General features: G+C 39.7%; 2 protein-coding genes and 1 pseudogene across 8 annotated transcripts in view; 1 reads left to right on the forward strand and 2 right to left on the reverse strand.

The window, feature by feature from the left end:
• The window catches only part of CMSS1 (cms1 ribosomal small subunit homolog), a 361,500-nt gene that overhangs the window by 105,040 nt on the left and 234,047 nt on the right, over positions 1–22,413 (forward strand). For 2 of the 7 annotated variants that reach the window (XM_063806051.1, XM_016941542.4), the window contains exon 1: positions 2,961–3,064. The exons of the other annotated variants lie outside the window; for them this stretch is intronic. The gene's annotated coding sequence lies outside the window, so the exon portion shown is untranslated. Of the gene's footprint in view, positions 1–2,960; positions 3,065–22,413 lie in introns of those variants that run through there. 7 annotated transcript variants of the gene reach the window in all.
• Positions 1–22,413, reverse strand: part of FILIP1L (filamin A interacting protein 1 like) — a 287,583-nt gene that overhangs the window by 95,213 nt on the left and 169,957 nt on the right. Inside the window, exons 2-4 of the mRNA XM_009445997.5 lie at positions 7,933–8,194; positions 7,014–7,187; positions 1,391–1,569 (exon numbers count right to left, since the gene is read on the reverse strand). Coding sequence (XP_009444272.1) covers positions 1,391–1,569; positions 7,014–7,187; positions 7,933–8,184 — 605 coding nt within the window. The 5' untranslated portion in view covers positions 8,185–8,194. The remainder of the gene's footprint in view (positions 1–1,390; positions 1,570–7,013; positions 7,188–7,932; positions 8,195–22,413) is intronic.
• Positions 2,731–3,126, reverse strand: LOC134809460 (transmembrane protein 258-like; annotated as a pseudogene).

A 22,413-nucleotide genomic window follows, 5' to 3' on the forward strand; every position in this document is an offset into this window, starting at 1 on the left:
TTCACATTTTAAGCTTCTACATTCTTATTGCTTATTTTGTTTTTTAAAGCATTGCAATTTGGCTTCTGCCCTTACCACTTTATTGAAATGGCTCATTAAGTTCCTCAGTATTTTCTTCATTGCCAAATCCTGGGACATTTCATTCTTTTCTGCATTATTTGGTGCTATTTGACTGTTCACTCTCTTTTTAAAGTCTTTGCTCGCTTCATTTCATTGCCTTCTTTGTCTTCTGGTTCTTCTAAGCTTCCACCATTTTTTTTTTTTTAGCTTCCATTTTCAACCCCCTTTTTCTTCCAGAAAACTGCCAAGCCTTGATGTATTCTAGGGTTCCCTTTCAACATTCTCTCTTCTCACCACACCAACACCCACAGTTTCAGCTATCACCTGCTGCAGATCCATATCACCAGCCCATCCTTCTACAGACCTATATTTCCGACCATGGGTTGACTTTATACATATTATTCTTTACACCAGATACTGTAATATACCAAGGTACCTCATACTCAACATGTCTAAACCAGGACTCATCTCCTACCTACTCACCAAGTAGAAACCATCCTGCCTGATCAAAATCCTACAACACAGAAAACTGTGCCCCATTCCCATATTTCATATGTTCCTGAATAGCCAGGAGTGCTTCTCAGTAACTCCTTGTTTTCCTTGCTCTTCTTTCCAGTCTAACCAGTCACTAATTCATATTGACTAAACATCATAAGTAGTTCATGCGCACACCCCCCTCCCAACCTCATGGCTGTTGGAACACATCCCCTCACCTTTCTCATCTGGATATTTGCCTCCTATGTGAGTTTCCTGCACCCAGTCTAAAGCTCCTCCAGTTGTTCCTCCATGTTCCCTTAATCGTTCTTTAGGAAAGCATAACTGATCATCTTATTTTCCCTTTCACAATATTCCATTTGCTCCTTCAGGCCAACGTTATAAAGTCCAGCTGCTCAAGGCAAGCCTTTCCTTTTCTCATCCTACAATCATGCCCTATGCTGTAGCCATGTGAAAAGCTTGAGTTCCCTCAAAATGCAGGTTCTTTTCTCACTTCTATACTAACATACTTATTTCACCCCTTGCCATGAATATGGTTTTCATTCTTGTTTGCCTAGGGACTAGACCCCTGTTGCCTGGTCTTTGCAGCCTTCACAGGGCACTCCCTTCAAGAGTTAGGGGCCTAACATTTATGGTTCCACAGTCCTTATCACACATCTGGTTATCCATACATTGTACTGATAATGTCTTCAAACATATCCTTTTCCTCACCCTGGACTATGAGATCTTTGAGAACAGAGACTGTGTCATATTTATCTTTGTATGCCTGACACCTGGTACAGTGGCCAGCTCATAGATTGCAGAATGGGACATTGTTTGCCCAAAGCAGCCTTACCTTTCACATTCCTGTTCTAGTAGGCATATGAATTCATCACTCTTCTCCATGTATTCTTTATGTTTTCTCTTTTCTTCCTCCAACTCCAGTATGGTTTGCCTATGGGATTTTTCTGCCACTAAAAGCTGTCCCAGGATTCGTCTGTAAGATTCTTTATGTTTTTCCACAACTTTGTCCAACTACGAAAGAAAACATTTATAGCCTGTTACCAAATTGTTTATATACAGTTGTCTTTCACTCTTTTAGAAATGTCCCTGTTTTGATTAATTCGGCAGTGGGTTTTTTTGTTTTTTTGTTTGTTTGTTTTGAAACAGTTTCGCTCTTGTTGCCCAGGCTGGAGTGCAATGGCGCGATCTCGACTCACTGCAACTTCCGCCTCCCGGGTTTAAGCGATCCTTCTGCCTCAGCCTCCCAAGTAGCTGGGATTACAGGCATGCGCCACCATTCCCAACTAATTTTTTTTTGTACTTTTAGTAGAGACGGGGTTTCTCCACGTTGGTCAGGCTGGTCTTGAACTCCTGACCTCAAGTGGTCTGCCTGCTTCGGCCTCCCAAAGTGCTGGGATTACAGGCGGGAGCCATGGCGCCCGGCCAGCAGTGGGTTTTTTATCTCCTTGTTTAGTGTTTATTCTCTTGTTAATTGATACTTTTGGGTGCATTTCAATACAAATGTAGTCTCTTTATTGCCATCAAATTTTTCTTGACAGAATAATCTGTGTCCCTGTGGGTATCAACTGTTTCCACATAACCTCTTTCCGACACTCATGTCTCTCTCCTGAGAAGCTACGTTAAAGAAATGACAGGAAGTAAGAGAATCCTTGCACAGTGCTGGATTTGCAGCTGCCCTAGCTGATCTCTTCTGCCCCAGCCCACCCTATAGTTCTCTCTACCAGTATATGCCTCTTGGATCGCTCTACCAGGACATGCTATGATTTTCATTTTATTATACATCAAGGTATTTCCATTAAAATAGATCTATGAATAGATAATCTATTATTTGTTGGTGTATAGTGTGAATGTCACCAAATGTAAGTACTAAGTCCATTCAGATTTTCACAGCACCATACTTACATCTTTTTTACAAAATGATCAACCTGTGCCTGATACATGTGTTTGTCTCCCCTGCTAGACTGTGAACTCCCTGAAAGCTGGGCCTACATCCTTCTTTTTTTATTTTATTTTTAATCCTTGGCATCTAACAGAGTGCCTTGCTTATAAGAGGTGCCCAGTTTACAGATTGGAAACAAAACAAGCAAGCAAGGAAACTGAGATTTGTTTTGTTTTGTTTTGTTTGGTCACACATCTGCCTTTATTGTGAGCAGCATGTGGGACACTTCCCGCAGTAGTTTAAAAATTTTTTTTGATTAACAAAAGTAGGGATTCAGAGAAGCTGTCCAGCTGGTACCCTTAGGGGCTTATACGTGGATGCTAAGCCACAGCAGCAGGACAGGACTCCATAGCCTAGGAAGAGTGAGAACACCAAGGACATGAGGAGCTCTTGGCAGATATCCCAAGTGCACTTGGTGGAAGTGGAGGTGACCTCATAAAGGAAGAACCAGGCAGTAAAGAACATGCCAGTGGCCAAAAGCATCACAGTCAGATGGAGTTAGACAGCCAAGCTCACTGGGCTGGTTTATCAGCTCCTGGCCTTGAGCTCCATTTTGCCCAGCACGGGGTAAGCTGCCACCAGAAAAACACGTTGGCAAGAGCTAACTCAGGATCTTTTGCTAGTGATAAATTAATATCTATTAAGAACTTGGTTTTGAAAACACCCGACTTTCTAGATTAGATACAGATGCAGTAAGTGATAATGTTGATTGATTTTTACAGTTTGCCTTTGTCATAAAAGATTTAGAATGTGTGACTCATTGTGAATTTAAAGCCAATTTAAGTTGTGTATCCTAAAAAGCATGTACTTGACTAGAAATGTACTTGACTAGAAATCTGGGCACAAAATGACCAAGTCATTTCAGAAAAAGAGTACAACTGAGGTGTCCTAGCATATAGAACCCAGTAAATTCTCTCTGACTTCTAAATGCTTAAATTCACAAAATACTTCATTATGCCATACAGTTGTTGATGATTTTTAATAAATGTAGCCAGTCCTTTTGTGAAAGCTGAAACTGCTATGTTGTATTGCCTGCTGGCAGAGGCATCTTCTGAGGAGGCTCTAGTGTTGATTGTCATGGAAGTGTGTCTCAAACCACTGCAGCCCTCTGAAAATTTTATCTTCAGTTGCCCAAACATTAGAGTCCATTGTAAGGAAAATTCAAATCAACTCCTTTTGCAATTTGAGAGTGAAATAGTGATAGGATCAGCTTTACTTTAGGGAAGTTATTAGTTGACTTAGAAAATACATTCAATTTAATTTGTCAAAAGATTGACATTAGAATTAATGTATGAATAATTATAGTAGGTATTCAGTAAAGCATAAATGAATTACTAAAAGAGGCTTTTCTAAATCCAAAAACAGTATTTCCTTGGAGAGCTTGTTGTAATTGTCAAGATATGTATATTAAACTTTATACAAACCAAAGAGAGAAAATAGAAGGTTTATTTAATCCACTCTTGCTTTCCATTGTTTTTTTCCCTTTATATGTTCGTGGTTGTTTGAAGGGAATGGAAAGAAGGCTAGAAGGAATCCGTGCCCTTCATTTATTCCATGACCCCCTAAGTGGTCTCCCTTCCTCTAGCCTTACCTCCTTGCAGTCTGTCCTCATCACTGACAGCATGATTTTTCACCACTGGGACTCCACTCTCCTTTTTGGGGCCAAAAGGCCCTTCACCATCTGAACCTCCTGCCACCTTGGCCCCATCTTCACTCCATATCTTCCCACCAATCCTACCCAACTTTCAGCCACACTGGACTTCAGGCAGTTCTTATAATTCACCATGGTGCTTCAAGACTGCTTTTTTCAATGCCAAGACCTGGAAATCTTTTTTCCTCTTTCACCAAAACTTTCCCTATACATGAGCTTTTCAATACATATTAACTAACTAAATGAATAAAGTTAAATTTAAAAGCTTAATTATACCATTGCTTAAGGTAAGTATTTTAAGATTTGCCCTAGGTTATGCTAATAATACTGAGACTCTTTTATTATAGTGCCTTGGTAAATCCAAAATGTTGTTATATTTTCTTTCTCTTTTTTTTTTTTTTTGAGATGGAGTTTCGCTCTTGTTGTTCAGGCTGGAGTGCAATGGCGTGATCTAGGCTCATCGCGATCTCTGCCTCCCGGGTTCAAGCGATTCACCTGCCTCAGCCTCCCAAGTAGCTGGGATTACAGGCATGTGCCACCACGCCCGGCTAATTTTGTATTTTTAGTAGAAACGGGCTTTCTTCATGTTGGTCAGGCTGGTCTCGAATTCCCGACCTCAGGTGATCTGCCTGCCTCGGCCTCCCAAAGTGCTGGGATTACAGGCATGAGCCACTGCGCCCGGCCCATATTTTCTATAATATATTTTTTGGAAGAACTAAGAATACCTTAGGCTATTAATTTTTTTTTTAATTAAGTTCTGATATAGAACCCTAGGCTGGAAAGGAATAGGAGGTCGAAACTCTTGTGGACTGAGTCCTTGCCTCTTCCCGCCCTCTTGACCACACCTCTGCTCCTAGCCCCAGCCCCAAGCATGTTCCAGCTCACAGGCTTCCACCAGTTTTTCATCTTAAGTCAGTGTTCCTGTCGTGTCATGTAACCGAGAGCTGTTTGTTCTTCTAAGTTATTTTGCCTTAAGAATTAGATAAATCACCTCTAGTTTACCCTAGACATGATTGAGATTTTTTAGATTTTTCAAAAAGAACATTATGAAGAAAATAAAAGGGAGAAAGGGCTGTTAACACTTCAAGATGGGGGAATGCAAAAGAAGAATAACTTTAGCATGCAAGATGCTTATTCTCATGTAATTAGGATACAGTCACAGCTGGTCTCAGCAGGAGCACTGCCCTCCCTTTATTTTCTTCAGCCGTGTGTAGGAAAATCCTAGGCAGAATTCCCCTTCACTGTTTATTTTCTGGGCATTCCCCTCTCACCTAGTACTTCCTAGACCGAGGAAAAGGATAGACAACTGGGTTGTGTACGTGGAGTTATTTTGGCTTCAAGGAATTGCATAAACTGATAGCTGAGGACAGAGAAATCCATAAGGGGGAAGTAGAGGAAAGAGAGGAAAATTGACAGATCATGGAGGTGGGAATGTGAGAGGTGTATGTATATAGGGGTATCTGTTGGAGGAGTAATCAAAAAAGGTTGGACTTGTAAAGCAGGGCCAGGTTATGGGTAACTTTCAGGGGCACCTTACAGAGTTAAGACTGCAAGCATTTGTAGAAGGGGGGTATTTCCAATTTTGCATGTGCACAATAGAATTATTTTGTAATTAAATTTTTTCCCACCGATTTCAACATAAGTTTGGAATCATCCTGTTCCATTTCACACTGAAGTGTTGAGAGGTTATGCCATTTGTAGAGTTTTGTTAGGGTTATGTTCAGAGATCATTAATTTGCATTTGAGCTCACAGGGGTTGGGGAATTTGTGCCTAACACTGTTTCATAGTTAATATGTTGGGAGCCAGGATACAGTTTTAACAGTATTCACTTGAATGCAGCTCTGGTTCCTTTTGTTTAAAATTTGGATTAAAGTGCAAATCAACAGACTTTGGGTGGTCTCATCCTCACCCCTTAGAGAAGCAGATACATATGACCAAACTCCTTCACTATTTGGCAAGACAGTAGTCTCTTCTCTCATGAGATACTAAAGACGAGAATAGCAAGGACATTAGAGGTCAGTCCTGAGGTAGGTTGCCAGAGTTTATTTGAGGGAAATTTGTCTGAAACTTGCTTTCACTCTCCAGCCTCAACTCATGTTCCTAGTTGTTTCTTTTCTATAAAAATGAAAAATTATGAAATTTTCCATGAAGGTCTCAGAGGAAAATTAAAGAATAAAATAAGAATTCCAAAGGGTTTCAGAAATGTCAGCAAGTAAAAGAGCAAGCAGTACTGCCTTCTCCCTAGTGGTGGCCCTGTTGGGACTGCCCACCTTTGCCGTTGTAATTGCTAGGTACGCTTGGTGAGGGAAAGGTCTTTGCTGTCATTAAACTTTGAAGGAAAAAGAAGTTATGCACTCATCTAAAATATATGTTTTTAAAAACTCTATTTCTTGGACAGTTCTTTAGATTATTTCCATTCATGTTCAAAATTTCTATGACATAATACCTCAGTGTTTTCCAAAAATTAACCTCTATGGTTGAACTTTATGTTTTTTATTACAGCCTGGGTACCCTGCAAGTTCCCAGTGTGTGTGTGTGTCTGTGTGTGTAAGCACATGTATGTGTGTGCATGTGTGTGTTTGTGTGTGTATGTGCCTGCACATGCACGTGAGAGTGGGGAGTATTCTCTGGCATTTGGTAGATTTTGGTTGATGTCAAGCAACAAACCTAGTGGACGCATCCTGTCTATGGTTCATTCTTTTTAACTTTCCTATTGAACTTGTCGTATTTATCTATTTTGTGTAGGCTTTAAGTGCGTTAGAAAGTAAAACTGTAAGGAATCAAAGAGGAGTTACAGATCATGCTCATCTGCAGGGCTAGCGCTTGGCTGCCTCCCAGGTACACACCCCTGTTGTGGTACATACCTCATTCATTGGTTTCTCATAGATGTCCTCCTGCCAAGGGGTAGATTTCGCTTGAAAAGCATCTCTCTGGAGAGCCTCTAACACCTTTTTTGGAGTGACAAACCCATACTGAGCTTCCAGCAAAGCCAGGTCCATTTTTTCAGCCTTTAAAATGCCTATGACCTCATCTCGAGCCTGTAGGAACAAAAAGTATTTCAGAAAGCCTGCTGTCTCTACCAGCAGTCTCAGCAAGTGATTTTTGTGATAGTTGGCAGTGCTTTTTCTTCTCTTTCAAATATAAATGAATCATATTTCATTTTCACACTTTTGTAAAAGGTAACAAAACTATATCCCTTCATCCTTCTTGTAGTCTAATTACACAATTAATGTTTTAAAAAGTGATTACTATACAACATTGGAGGACTACTTTTTTTATTATGTTTGACAAGCAGATATCATGATATCCATCAATGTACTAGCATTTGGATTTTCGGGGGTAGGAAATAAAATTCTCCTATATGTGTACCAGCTGTTTTTAGATTTTCATGTAGGTTAATAATGCCAGGGCTAGTCTAGGAGCCAGTTCACTTGGGGTACAAAAGCACCTATTGTTGTTTAAACCAATCCCGAAGTCATCTGGCATTATTGCTACTGATGCATGCATGTGCACTGAAGCTCCTGAGCAGCATGGGCAGAGGATGTGACCTTTGACCTTTCACCACCTGTATGCCAATCACATGTCATCATGACAGCCCCTTTAGATGGGATTAATTGCACTTTGAGTTGGCAGAGGAGAATTCTTTGTATATATACTTATGCTTTGCTTTCATGTACACACATGTATGAACCACAGATATCTATTTCTGTGGCAGCAGGAACACCAAATTCACAAGCAGCCTTCTATTTGAAGCATGATGGGGATAACTCCAACCCAGCTGACCTGCAGTTCTCCCTCCAGAATGCTGAGGAGAAATAACAGGTCATCTCTTGAGAGGTCTTCTGCTTGGTGGCCATTACCACTGTGTGGCTTCTCTGCCTTGGGACACGGAAGTATTACATCCGACTCACTGGGGGAGTCTTTGTCTTGCTGTCTATGCTTCATGTTTTTAGGCCCTTGGAAACTGTGGCCTTTAGTATGTCTTGGAAATTTCTTTTGGGCTGAGCCCTCGGTATCACTGCCTCTGGAACGCATTCTTTAAAGCCTGGAAGGAGGGAAGAAAATTTGTAAAGCTTAATGGAAATGGAGTTTTAATAAGAGTACCTATTACTGCTTTAACAAGTCTACATTCTTGTTTTATTTACCACAGCCCCAAACTCAATCTTTTTGATGTCTACAGCAGAGAAGGATATTAGCAGATTCATAAATCACAGTCTTATTTGCACTTCTGCTTTTAAAGCAAACATTTAAAAAAAGGTGTTCTGTCTTGATTAAGGCCACTTATGTCCATGGGTAAACAGGCTGTGTTTGAACTTCATCCCCCAAGCATTCCACCTCAGGAACCCAGGTCAGACCTCCAACCATGACCTAAGTGCTTGCTTAAGTTAAGACGTACTTAACATAATTATAATATTGTAAAATGGTGACTTTGCTAATTCTTCTGACTTTCTTCAGATTTACCTTATAGTATTTCCTTTAAAATTGTTGGGGGCTTTTATGGGGTTTTTTGTTTTGTTTTTAAAATTTGTTAGCCTTTAAAAGTACATTAGGACAGAAATGGCAGAGTTACTGCTACAGAATTACTGCATTATTTTGTTTTGAAGGCCAAGTCTAGTATTAAAGGAATGAAGGCTTGGTCCCTGGCTGTATTCCTGTATTCCTGACATTCTTCTAAAATTCTAGATCTATCCTTGGGTAAGTCAAGGGCTTATATTTAGGACCCTCATCTTCAAAGTGGAGATACTACTACCTAACGTAGTTGGCCATTCTGGAAACAATATAAAATAAATTAAGTTTAAAGGACACATTAGCTCCACATCTGATTATATAATCATCCAAATGAATTTATAATAGGAAGAAAAATTCTTCCACTGTTGAGGTTTATAACTAGGAGAGAAAATATCGGTTGAACTTATAATTGACTCTATGGCATATAAGCAGATTATTAATTTTACTCTTTGTCCCTACAAATCATGAAACTTTCATCATCGCCAGTACCTTACTTTTAGTTTGTAGTATTTCTTTAAAAATCTTTAAAACTCAAGTGTCCAGAAGAGTATAGAAACCATAACAAACTGCTATATGCTACCACACAAATTTATAAAATTTTAATAATTTACTATATATTAGAAAACAGTTTTTAAGTACTGTATTATAGATGTATTATAACGTATGTATCTCTTCTGAAACCCATTCTCCCTTCCCACTCCAGAAGTAACCACGTAATCTTGAATTTGGTATTTATCATTCCCCTGTATGTTTCATACTTTTTAAAAACATGTACATATATATTGCTGAACAATGTATAGTATTACATTTTCAAACCTTATGTAAATAGCATATTGAATGTATCTTTCTAAAACTTGCTTTTTCATCCTAGATTATATTTTTGAGATTCTTCCTTGTTCCATTTTACTGTAGTTTAGGTATTTTGATTGCTGTAAGAGTATTTCATTATATAGTCCATCATTTACTTATTTATTTTACTGTTTTTGAATATTTTTTTTTCAGTATTCAAAAAAATGCTACTTCAAACATTCTTGCACATTTTTTTCCCTTGTGTTAGGTGATAAGAATTCTGTCACAAATCAGCTGTGGAACTTGATTAAGACATTGACCCATTGCCAGGCACAATGGCTCACGCCTGTAATCCCAACACTTTGGGAGGCCGAGGCAGGCGGATTACCCGAGGTCAGGAGTTCAAGACCAGCCTGGCCAACATGGCGAAACCCCATCTCTGCTAAAAATACAAAAAATTAGCCAGGTGTGGTGGCACACACCTGTAATCCCAGCTACTCAGGAGGCTGAGGCCCAGGAATTGCTTCAACGCAGGAGGCCGAGGTTGCATTGAGCCAAGATCGCGCCCTGCACTCCAGCCTGGGTGACAGAGTAAGACTCTGTCTCAAAACAGAAAGGACATTCACCCTCTTCAGGTCCAATGACCTGATCTGGAAGTGAGGGAGCACTTACTATGTGTGCTAAGCATTCTTCTCAGCATTTTCCATGTATTAGCTCATTCAAGTCTCACAACAACACTATGAGGTAGGGAATATTATCATCTCCATTTTACAGTGAACAAATGGAAGCACGGGAAACTTATTGAAGGTTGCACAGCTAATAAGTGGCAAAACTGGGATTTGAGTCTAGGAAACCTGGCTCAGGGACCCACACTCTTAAAAATCATGCCGTAATGTCATTATGCTGTATTGCCTAAGACAAATGCATATATACACTGGTACAAATACCTTGTCCGAAAAATGCCCATAGCCTTACTGAAGAGACTATTTACAAATACAGTATAGATGAACAATGATGTGTGACAGTAGTTGTCACTGGCTCTTCCCTAGGTAGCCAGGGAAAGGCTCATTTATTTGAGAAAAGCAAAGGCATAGAAGGGATATTTTTGTGTAGGAATGGGAGGTTGGGGATGTGTAAGAGATGAGATTGGGAAAAACCTCATTGTGTGTATATTTATTTATTTATAAAAATATTCATGTACTACCACAGTATATTATGTGCTTTATAAAAAACATTCAAAAAAGACAAAAATGAAAAATTATACATAAACAGGATTTCTAATTATCTTTCCCCACCTCCGTTGTATTTTCTTGAACACCTAGGAATATCCTTACTCTAGGCTGTAGAAATAATGGAAGGTTGTTACATAAATATATTTAATATAGGTAAATATTACATTCTGCTTTATTTATAGGTATGTTCACAGATTAATGATAGGGCCATCTATGTCCTTTGTCTTATATTTTTAAGACAATTTTATTCTTCATTCATGTCTCACATGGCATATCTGACCTGGTGCTCCATACATAATGGGCATGCATTAGGGTGACTGGCTTGCTCCTTTTACTTTGTGCCCAACTGTCTCAGGTACATGTTAGTGTTTAACAAACAACCCCAAAACTTGGATGGAGGCTAAATAACAATGGCTCAGAATTCTGTGGGTTACTCCACAGCTTCAGCTTTCTTACAGCTATTCTGGGCCTGGATGGTCTAAGACGGGCTCTCACGTATTTGGCTGTTGGTTAGTTGGACTAGGAGAGCCTCAGCCGGGTCATCTCATCTCAGCTGTATGTGGACTCTCAACTTACAAGAAGCTAGACCAGGCTTCCCCACATGGTGGTCTCAGGATAACATTCCAAGAACATGAGAGTTGAAGCTCCCAACATCTCATTTGTGAAAGAATGTCACAATGTCAGCCCAGATTCAAGATTGAGGAAATAGATTACACCTCTACATGGAAGAAGATACAAGGCCACATTGCAAAGGAATGGAAGGAATTAACTGCAGCCATCTTTGAAAAAGTTCACCACACCCACAGATTCAGATTTCTGTGAAAATCTAATAAAAGTCTAGTTTAAAAGAGGAGCGAAATATATTTGGTTCTTTACTTCTTTTCATTTCCTGGAAGTACATAGGGTTTGGTTTTTGTTTTTTTCATTTTACATGATGAATTCCTATGTTTTCCTCTTGCCCACATAGTCCTGTGTGGAACAATAGTCTACTGATAAGAATCAACTTGTATCCTGCCGCTAATCAATGAGAATTTCTCTGCCCTCATCAACTTAATCTAGGATATCCCTTCCAGAATACAAGATAATGTAAGCTTTTATTTAGCAGGGTAATTTGCTAAACATTGTTCATAAGTAGTGCCCTTTTAGCTTAAGGCAGCCCTGAGCTGCAACAGAAGACTGAATGGAGCTCTGTATACATTCTAGCTTCCTCACCTCACTCTTAAAGTGGGTTAGATGAAATCTGATAGGAGAACATAGATCATTTGCCAGTGATGATATTCATAAGTGGTAAAAAAAAAAAGGAATGACCTGAAACATTTTTATACTGTGTTTGTTATTCTTCTAAAGAGATTAGAGTTTTACTGAGACCACCAATTCTCTTTGGAGGCTGGGGATAGTAGCATCAACATTCTCACTGATTAATGAAGTGGTGTTCACATTGGATTTGTGAACAGACCCATCATATGCAGACTTCTGGTCTACTGAGGAGCATGTGTCTCTACATGTTTACAGTGGTGGAGTTTCCTTGCCCCTCTGCCAATAACCACAAAATGATCAGTAATGAGAAATAATTAAGTATCTAGAGGAAGAAAACAAAGACATGAATTTCATGATACTCTCATGCTTTGTATTATCAGTGACTTCATTGTTTCTCTTGGCAAATTTTTAATGCATCTGTGCTTGGCCCAGGGGTGCGTACTAGGGTAAAGAAAAATTTTGTAATAGCAACAGTGGTTTGGGATTTTCAGGGTATCAAAAAAAAAAGGAAAGTTGCTTTTTGTGTATGCCAAATAATGATACTTTACTCTTCATGAAGTGCTGACCTAGTACCTGGTGAGTTTACAAGGGAAAAAACACTGCTTAGTTGTCAGTTTAACACAGCCTAATGTGTTGTTTTCTGTGACTGTCATAACCCTAGAATGATGACCTTCAGGAGTGTAGGCTGGGAATCAGGAAACCCAGCCTCTGATCCCAGCTCTGCCTTTAATTAGCCAGGGTCTGTGTTGTTGCTTATAAAATGAGAATACTGGGATAGGTTGTCCCATGAGATCACTCAGGCTGGAACAAGGACCAAGGATTGTTTCCTTTGACCTCTACCCTGTTCCTCACCCGCTGATGGATCCCGTGATAGCAGGGTTAGGACCTGAGACTAGATGATCTTTGAAGTCCCAGGATTTCCCGCTTTAGAATTCTGGGACTCTCTGTTGTCTTGTATCTATGGATACAAATACAGTGCAGTTGGCAGTGAGAAGTAGATCCTGCTTTGTTTTCCTATGTAGTTCCTTTAGTCAGTTTTACTTGGGCTTAAGTTAGTTGAAATCATGGTGTATCTTGGTAAGGATGTGTCCATGCAAGAGGACTAAAAGAGAGTTTGTAATTATTTACTTAATTTATTTGCAGGAAATGGCCAAATGTAAATAGAAGTCTATTCTACTCATTACCTTCCTCCAGCAGCCCCCCAGCCAATTACTTATTATAAAATTTAAATTTTAAAAATCATTCTTTATTAATGTTGTATATTAAAAATTACTCTACATAGTTAGGTGCTACTTAGACATACTTTTTAGTCTTCATTTTCCTACTCATTTTTGGTTTAGAATTGTGGATGTGACTAGAGGATATTTTTGCTTGTATCAAGTAAGTGAAAAGCCTCAAAAAAGAAATCATTTTTGGTCTTGGTCATTTAATATGGTATCGAGGTAGCCAAGCAAAACTACTCCAATTTAGAGAAAGAAAATAATAGTAATAATGGTAGCTAACATGTATTGTATTCATTACTTATCATATACAAGCCCATTCTAAATGCCTTGCTTTGATTAACTCATTTATTTTGCAGAGGAAGGAACTGAAGCTTGAAGCCTTTTTTTTTTTTTTTTTTTTTTTTTTTTGTGACAGCATCTCACACTGTCGCCCAGGCTGGAGTGCAGTGGCACGATCTCGGCTCACTGCAACCTCCACCTCCTGAGTTCAAGCAATTCTCCTGCCTCAGCCTCCCGAGTAGCTGGGACTACAGGCGCGCACCACCACACCCAGCTAATTTTTGTATTTTTACTAGAGGTGGAATTTCACAGTGTTGGCCAGGATGGTCTTGATCTTGACCTTGTGATCTGCCTGCCTCGGCCTCCCAAAATGCTGGGATTACAGGCATGAGCCACCTGCGCCCGGCCCGCTTGAAGCCTTTTTAAATCACTTGCCAAAGGTCACACTGCTAAAAAGTGGCAGAGTCAGAGTCAGGCCCTAATTTAGGCAGTCTGGCTCCAGAGCCTACTAAATCACTATGCTGTATCTACTTAGCTTTTATAAAAAGATATACATAGTAAAGGAAAAATCCTGGTTTAACATTAATTTATTCAACAAACATTTATGAAATGAAGCCCTACTATGTCAAGTATTGTGCTACGCAATTTTGTTTTAACTAGCTTATTTTCTTTTCTTTCTTTTATTTTATTTTCTTTTCTTTTTTTGAGACGGAGTTTTGCTCTTGTTACCCAGGCTGGAGTGCAGTGGCGTGATCTTGAGTCACTGCAACCTCTGCCTCCAGAGTTCAAGCAATTTTCCTGCCTCAGCCTCCCAAGTAGCTGGGATTACAGGCGCCTGCCATCATGTGGCTAATTTTTTTGTATTATAGTAGAGATGGAGTTTCACCATGTTGGCCAGGCTGGTCTCGAACTCCTGACCACAGGTGATCCACCCGCCTCAGCCTCCCAAAGTGCTGGGATTACAGGTATGAGCCACCATGCCCAGCCTAGCTTATTTTCATATGTGGACCAATCTCCAATTTGTTGAATTCTGAGTATCCAAAATTATACAAAAATGTGAGTAACATAAATTCACAAACCCCTAGCCTTTGAGTCTATTCAATAAAGATGTTCAGTTTTCATATATTGTTTATGTGCAAAAACTATGTATTTTTAAATTTTCATGTGCTTTTCTCAACCACTGCTGTCATATTGAAGTGGCAGGAGACATGTCTTAATAGAAAGAGTATGAGATTGTGGAATCAAATAGAACTGGTCTTAAATCACAGCTCCAACATGTTAGCTCTGTGGCCTTGGGCGTCAGTGAGCCTTTAAATGTAAAATGGAGATAATGGTACTTGCTAATGGGTTTATTATTCATATTTGGTTAGCACAGGGCCCCTGTTGTTCATGTGTGTATCCCCATGTCCTACAGAGTTGGACCTCAGCAGGGATTTATTGAGTGATTGAATCATGCAGTCCTCAGCAGAGCTGGTTGGCTCTGAATAGGAGCTGCCTCATGGTAAAGATGATTCATTTGCGAACCACTGGCTAGAAATTAGAAAAAGGGTACTGAGAATCTACTGAAGTAGCTGTGTATAGACCTCTTACCACATGCCAGGCACTGTTTTAACTGCTTCAGTTCATTTATCTTATTTATCTTAAAGAATTTTAGCCTGAAGTAAATGAAAAAAACAGAAAACCTGTAGGAAGGGAGTTGGTAAAGGTGAATTAAGGTGGAGACTCTCATAAGAGATAGCAAAGACAAATAATATCAATTTCAGGGCAGCACTGGTGCCTGCAAAAGGCTCAGGAAGTGTGTGTGTGTGTGCGCGCGTGTGCATGCACACTCGTGCTGGGTGGGGAAGAAATGTTAGATCCACGTAACTTACTGGAAATCTCCATTTAATTTCACTGAATTTTGTAAACTTTCGATCATAAATACCCTGATCTGCTATCCCTCACCCCCAGCCCTCTCACAGACACCCTCACATGCATGAAATGAACTGAGTATGCACTACACTATTTTTTTTTAATTTGACAGCACCATTAACCATCATTAGTTCTGTTTTTAAGCTTGTAACATTTTATTAAGGCAGTGTCATTTAAACTTGGTGTAGTGGGAAATTTTAGACATAAATTGTTTGTTTTGATGGCAAGAAGACTGCATAACACGGAGTGAGTCTGTGCTAACTGTATGACACTCATGGCCAAGGAACAAAGCTGGGAGTGATCCAAGGCTTTAAATTTGAATATATTTAACACCCCATACTTTGCTGAGTTTAGAGGGCAGACTGTCTGCTATCTTTACATTTGCACTTGCATTTCCCCCTATCTTTACACAGAACCTTTAAGCTAAGATTTAGTTCCCTGAAAGAATGGAAAGAGATGTATTAAGATTATGGGGTTCTCAGCAGAGCTGGTTGGCCCCTTTAATATTAACTGACTTATGGTAAATGTGATTCATCTATGAAAATAGTGGCTATAAATAGATGTTAATAGCGCTCAGTTGCAGAACAGCCAGGTTGTGCTCACATGGCCAGATTAGGGGAAAAAATCCTGTTGGGTATTTTATGTGGTCTTTCAAAAAAAAAAGTTTCCTTTTATTGCCCTACTCACCCACATTTGAAGACACTAAACTCAGCCAGCTGCAGTAAAGCTATCTGATGGCTAAAAAAAGACAATTGAAAACAAGATAACCTAATTTAGTAATTGACCTCCGTTATCTTTTTTCTCCCATTTTCAGTAAAAATCATTGAAACATTTTCTTAGTGATATTTTTCCTTGTAGGGCATAGGCAAGTCTTTAGACAAGGGATTGGAAAGTGGGGATGTATGATTCAGGTTCATATTCCCAAGGATTCTAAGTCCTAAGAGAAAGTCAAAGCCACAGAGAGAAAATCAAATAAGAGCTTCAGAAGGTGGTGCAGTAGTCTCTCATCCATCACCCATAGTATCAGGCACTTAGTATTTTCCATCATCACCTGCTCACTTGTTATATGCCTGTGAGTGTCCAAAAGTGCTTCCTTGTTGTGAGCTGAAATCCAGCTCCCAGGAACTTTAGTTCGTGTATCCTGGTTCTGCCTCCAGAACTAAAGCAAGCCAAGCTACTCTTCTTGCCACAGTGTAGTCCTCTAACCGAAAGGACTCTATTCTTCTTTATTCCAAATGAAACACTCAGTTTCTTTATTCATTTCTTACACCACCTAGTTTCAGTCTCCTCCACCCACAACTCACAAACACATTTTGAATGTGCCCCTTCAGCGCAGGGTCTTTCTTAAAGATATGCATGGAATTGGGTATAATTTCCCAGATATTAAACACAACTAAAGCAGTGAATTGGTGAAGGTATATACTCAGGGAAGATCTTAGCAGCTTTTCTGATAGTGGTTCCAGTTGGAATTTTAAGTATGGATCCAAAAATTTGATAGTAGGTGTTTAATGAAAACTTCTTCCAGTTTAGCTTATCAGGTGAATGCTTGTAATGATACCTTTCACATGCGTGTTTCTTGATACATCAGGAGACAGGGTATTATTTCCCCAGTTTGCAGATTCCTCGTCTGCAAGATTCAGGAATCTTCAATAACTTTAGTTTACAAACAGTGGACTAGAGATAAAAAGCTAGGTATTCTGACTTTTTTTTCTCTATGCTCATGCTAAATTAATTGACATTTACTCTCTCTTTAGTTTGGAAGTGTTCTTTGGTTTCTTGTTTTCTACGTGCTGCAGTCAGACAAGCTGCTGGGCTGTAGATACAGAATAAACAACCGCTGATGAGGTCCAGTAGGGCAGACTTACATCATGGCTTTTCTTAGCTGTGTGTTGTGAAGAAAGGACAAAAAGAAATATAAAAATCTTCAAGTATAAATAGTGATTTATCCAAGTTTTCCATTACAAATCAGTGACTCTTTAAAGATTCTTTTCTCATTTAAGGTTGAAACAGGGCTGAGAATGTTTTCCAGATCTTTGTGGAATACAGCAGAAAAAGGAAATTATTTTTATGTAGTCCAAGTTAGGTTTAAATGCATTTTTAAATGCCACACTTGCAACCCTAGATCAGAGCTCTTGAAAATCATATGATTCTTTTAACAGTTTTCAAACTACATCACTTTCCATATTTCTTCCAACTTCATGCTCTGGTTTTTCTTAGAAATACAGTGATAATGAGCCAGTCACTTAACCTTTCTATTTTCTTTGAATTTTTGTCTGTTTGGACCTTGGAGCCAGTTTTGTCCAATCCCCTTACACTGTAACCAAATCCCAGCAAGGTTAACTGATGTGCCTATGGTCATGCCCTGAGCCAACACCAGAAGTCAGGTCTCTTGCCTACATCTCTGTTGCTCTTTCCATTGTATCACTTCTTGTTCATAGGCCAACCCCTGTTTCCTCCAGCTCTAGGAGGATGTGAATCCTAAAAGATAAAAATGCACCTTTCAGAGAACCCGAAGTTTCCTACAAATTTTTATTTTTGTGAACCATCTTCCTCACCTTTTAGGTAACAATAGATCACCCTGAGTGCCTTTTGGCCTCCTCTTGCCTAGGCCAACCCAGCCTAATAAGGACCTTGAGGTAAACAGGTGATTCAGAGGAGGTCAAGAGTTTCCATCTTTACATTCCAACATGAGGTCTTCCCTTTCTTTCATTTAAGGAACTGTGACTAGAATAGAGATGGGTTGTTGTAGAGAAGATGTTGCAACTCTTAAAGTGCCTTGGGCAACCCCCGACTTCTAAGCCATTTGGCTCCCCTTTCCCAGCATCTCAAGTATACTCCATTTATCTTCCTATAACTGGCAGAAAGTTTAATAACTTCTTGCCTCTGAAGCATATAAGTTTAGTCTGAAACATTTGCACTTTCTCTTTTTAGGGGAAGAGAGGGAAACTAACTTTTCTAAAGCTTCTGTTTTTGCCAAATAATACGATTCATTCTTCCTATTCCTTACGTCTTTTTTTTTTAGACACACGGAGTTGATATTATTCTCTTCAATCTACTGATGAAAAAACTGAAGTGTTATAAAGCTCACAGCTTATATTAATAGTAGAAATACAGGTTCACGAGTAAATACAAAATACTAGGAAATACTGTAAATAATGTTCAATGCACAAAGTGTTTTGGAAGGATTTGAGAAAGAATGACTAATTCTGCCAAAGGGCCTTAGTAAAGCCATCTCAGAGATAAGCTTTATCTTGGAGAATGAAAAAGGGTTCCCAGGCCATATGTATAGGTAGAAGGTGGATGAAAAACACAGTATGTGGGGAATATCAAATTGTGCCTATGCTGAAGCACAGGAGGTGTTCAATGGTGAAAGGTGAGGGCAGAAAGGTCAACTGTGGGTATGCATCACAGGGCTGTTTATAATAAGGGAGATGAAACAACCATGTATCCAACAAATAATAGGGAATAATTATATGGATCATAGAATATCAGTGCACATATTCTGTGGCCAGTGAAGCAGCCAGAAAAAGTCAAGTTTTCAAGGAGTATTTAATAATGTAGGAAAATATTTGTAATTTGTAATAAGTTAAAAAATTTGGAAAAAATATATTGATTTATCTATTACATTGTTTTCATATTTGTGAGGTGTTTTTCAGAAGAGAAAAGGGGATGAATGAGATAAAACCTTGAAATTGATCAACAATGCAATAGCATGTTGCCTTGATAGCAGCTGGTTTGATTATCCATGAGGTGGGAAAACAAGACTAAGGAAATTTGAATGTGAACTATAAATTAGGTGATATTAAGAATTTACTGTTTTCAGGAGATCTAGACCATCCTGGCTAACACGGTGAAACTCCGTCTCTACTAAAAATACAAAAAAATTAGCGGGGCATGGTGGTGGGCGCCTGTAGTCCTGAGGCAGGAGAATGGCGTGAACCTGGGAGGTGGAGCTTGTAGTGAGCCGAGATCGCGCCATTGCACTCCAGCCTGGGTGAGAGACCGAGACTCCATCTCAAAAAAAAAAAAGAAGTTACTGTTAATCTTATTAGATGTGTTAATGGCATTGTGTTTATGTGAAGAATGTGCGTTTTATTTTTCCAGATGCATAATGAGGTATTTAAATGTGAAATGACATGTTCTCCTGGGATTTACTTTTAAATACTCCAGAAAAAAATAATGGCAGGGGATAGAGGTGAAATAAGTATGGCAAAATATTGAGGATCTCTGAAGATGGGTAAAGAGAACATGGGTTTTATTCTTCTTTCTACATTTTGTATATTTGGAAATGTTCATAATAAAAGATTTGAAAGAAAGCACTAGGCACATAGTATTGGATACATAAACATTTTAACAAGTGGTTTCCTTGCCGGTCGCGGTGGCTCAGGCCTGTAATCCCAGCCCTTTGGGAGACCGAGGCGGGAGGATCACCTGAGGTCAGGAGTTCAAGACCGGCCTGGCCAACATGGTGAAACCCCGTCTCTACTAAAAATATAACAACTAGCCGGGCATGGTGGTGGATGCCTGTAATCCCAGCTACTCTGGAGGCTGAGGCAGGAGAATTGCTTGGACCCAGGAGACAGAGGTTGCAGTGAGCCGACACAGTGCCACTGCACTCCATCCTCGGCGACAGAGTGCGACTCTGTCTCAAAAAAAAAAACCGAAAAACAAGAGGTGATTTTCTTAAAAGAAAAAAAGAGAGTGCCATGGGGGAAAGGGGAGAAAAGAAGAAGGAAGGCACCAAGCTTGGGTATCAGGCATAGACAGAGAAACAGGAGAGTAAACTATGTCCCAGGAGCCAAGAGAGAATTATCTCAAGGGGCAAAGAGCTGCTGTGACCTCATTTTAACATTACCACTGCTTAGAACAACTTTGGACCTCCACTTTTGGAGTCATCTGCTTTGAAATATCCCTCAGCTGGGGCAAAGCCTGTTTCTTTAAAGGCGAACTTAATTTCTGATAACAAGAACAGGTTCCTTAAAAACAAATCTAGTGAATCTAGTGGTCAGCTCATGCCTATTTTGGTCAAAAGAACCAATTATGACAGTAAAATAATGGGACTGGCTTTTGTGTGTGGCCTTCAAAGGAGGTTTGAAGACATTTCCAAAATGTGTCAGCCCTGACACTTTTTCAGAATAAGCTTCATAAGATAAAACCTTCAATAACATTACACATTTGGATTAATAACTCTGGGCTTTTATTTTTCATATTCCATCTACTTTGGTTAAATGTTAAATCTTGCCGGGTATGGTGGCTCATGACTGTAATCCCAAAACTTTGAGAGGCCAAGGCGGGTGGATCATCTGAGGTCAGGAGTTTGAGACCAGCCTGACCAATATGGTGAAACCCCATCTCTACTAAAATTACAAAAATTAGCCGGGCCTGGTGGCATGCGCCTGTAGTCCCAGCTACTCGGGAGGCTGAGGCAGGAGAATCGCTTGAACCTGGGAGGTGGAGGTTGCAGTGATCCGAGATCACGCCACTGCACTCCAGCCTGGGCAATAGAATGAGACTCCGTCTCAAAAAAAAAAAAAAAAAATTACATCTTTGGTGTCTTGGAGCTTCAGTCTATTTTCTATAATCCAAATATAAGCAAAGCAGTAATAAACAGCATGGTAGACAGCAGTGGAAAGAGCATAGGCTCTGGAGTCAGCCCGGCCGAGTTATAATCTTACTTCCCTCGCAACTTCTGCTGTCCAAATTGGGTCAAACTACTTCATTTCTTCAGGGCTCAGTGTTTTATAGGGTTATTGGGAGGATTAGAGATGGCACATACAAGATGCTGTGCCTGGTACCTAGAACATGATAGGAACTCATAGCTTATCCTAATGGAGATGTCATAATGATACAACTTTATCTCTTGGTTCAGCAGACATGCCTTCCCTCTTAGAACATCAAATGAGATAAGAAAATAACTAGTGGATTTTTAGCATCATGAGGAGAGTACATTACTCAGGCCCTACCTCACCAAAGGGAGGGAGTTCTTCTAGTCAGTGCTAAACAAGTATTTTAAGAGTGTGTGTTATTTTGTGCCTAACTGAGATGGAGATTGGCAAGCTGAAGAAATTGGGATTTGGCCAAGAACCAGTGCTTGTTGTTTAGTAGAGAGGTGATAGGGAACTATGATCCTGCCAGTTTGGAGGGACGTAACATGAAATGACTTCTTGGTCCAAGCTGGCTACAGCTGTTCCAAAAAAGATGACAAAGGCTGCTGATTCAGAGGGGGATACTCACCCAGGCTGTCACGTCTGTCTCTCCACCAAGCAAGACTTTTTTAATCCTCTAACACAACAGCAACACAAAATTTACTGTCTGCAGGCACAATGCTAAAGCACTTTGTGCACACTAAATCGTTAGGCACTGAAAACAATCCTGTAAGGTAAATACTCTGATTCATCTGCACTTTATGAGTTAAAGTAACCGAAACCTAAAGAGGTTAAGTTAATCTGCCCCAAGCCACAGAACTGGCAAGTGGCAGAACAGGAATTCAAACTGGCTTCAGAGCCCACCCAGTCTTTGCAAGCCTACTTTCTAATGCCTGAATTCCTTCTCTTTAGGAAGAATTATCTGTGTAAAGTTGGGAGAGACATCTCAGCAATTATGGTGCAGCACTGACTATATCAATAAAATTGAAGTAGCCAGTATCTTTCACCAAAGACCTGCATCACAAAGTGGTGAGAAGAGAAAAAAACATAGATCACCAGGGAGAAAGGGAAAAAGCCTAGGTTTGGTCAAATCTGCGATGAAGGCACAGAGTGAATTAAATTCAAGCTTCTTCACTACTGTTCATTATTCGGCTCATTCTAGGCAGTAGGGAGGGAGTTGTTATAAAGCAGGAGCTTATAACAGCTTTTAGACTCTGCTTAAGTCAAAAATCATTAAGAATCATCAAAAAGCATCAAGGAAAATACACAGAACAAGCAGTCACCCTGCTGTGCTCTCCCTGATGCTTTTTGGTGGTCATGTGGCTGTGACTAGACCCTATGAGTTCGGGTTAAGTCCTGGGTTCTTCAGACTGATAAAAGGTTTCTTCTCATGTCTTCCTCTAAGAAGGGCCATCTCCA

The sequence above is a fragment of the Pan troglodytes genome, chromosome 2, assembly GCF_028858775.2.
Source record: "Pan troglodytes isolate AG18354 chromosome 2, NHGRI_mPanTro3-v2.0_pri, whole genome shotgun sequence".
Lineage (NCBI taxonomy): Eukaryota > Metazoa > Chordata > Mammalia > Primates > Hominidae > Pan > Pan troglodytes.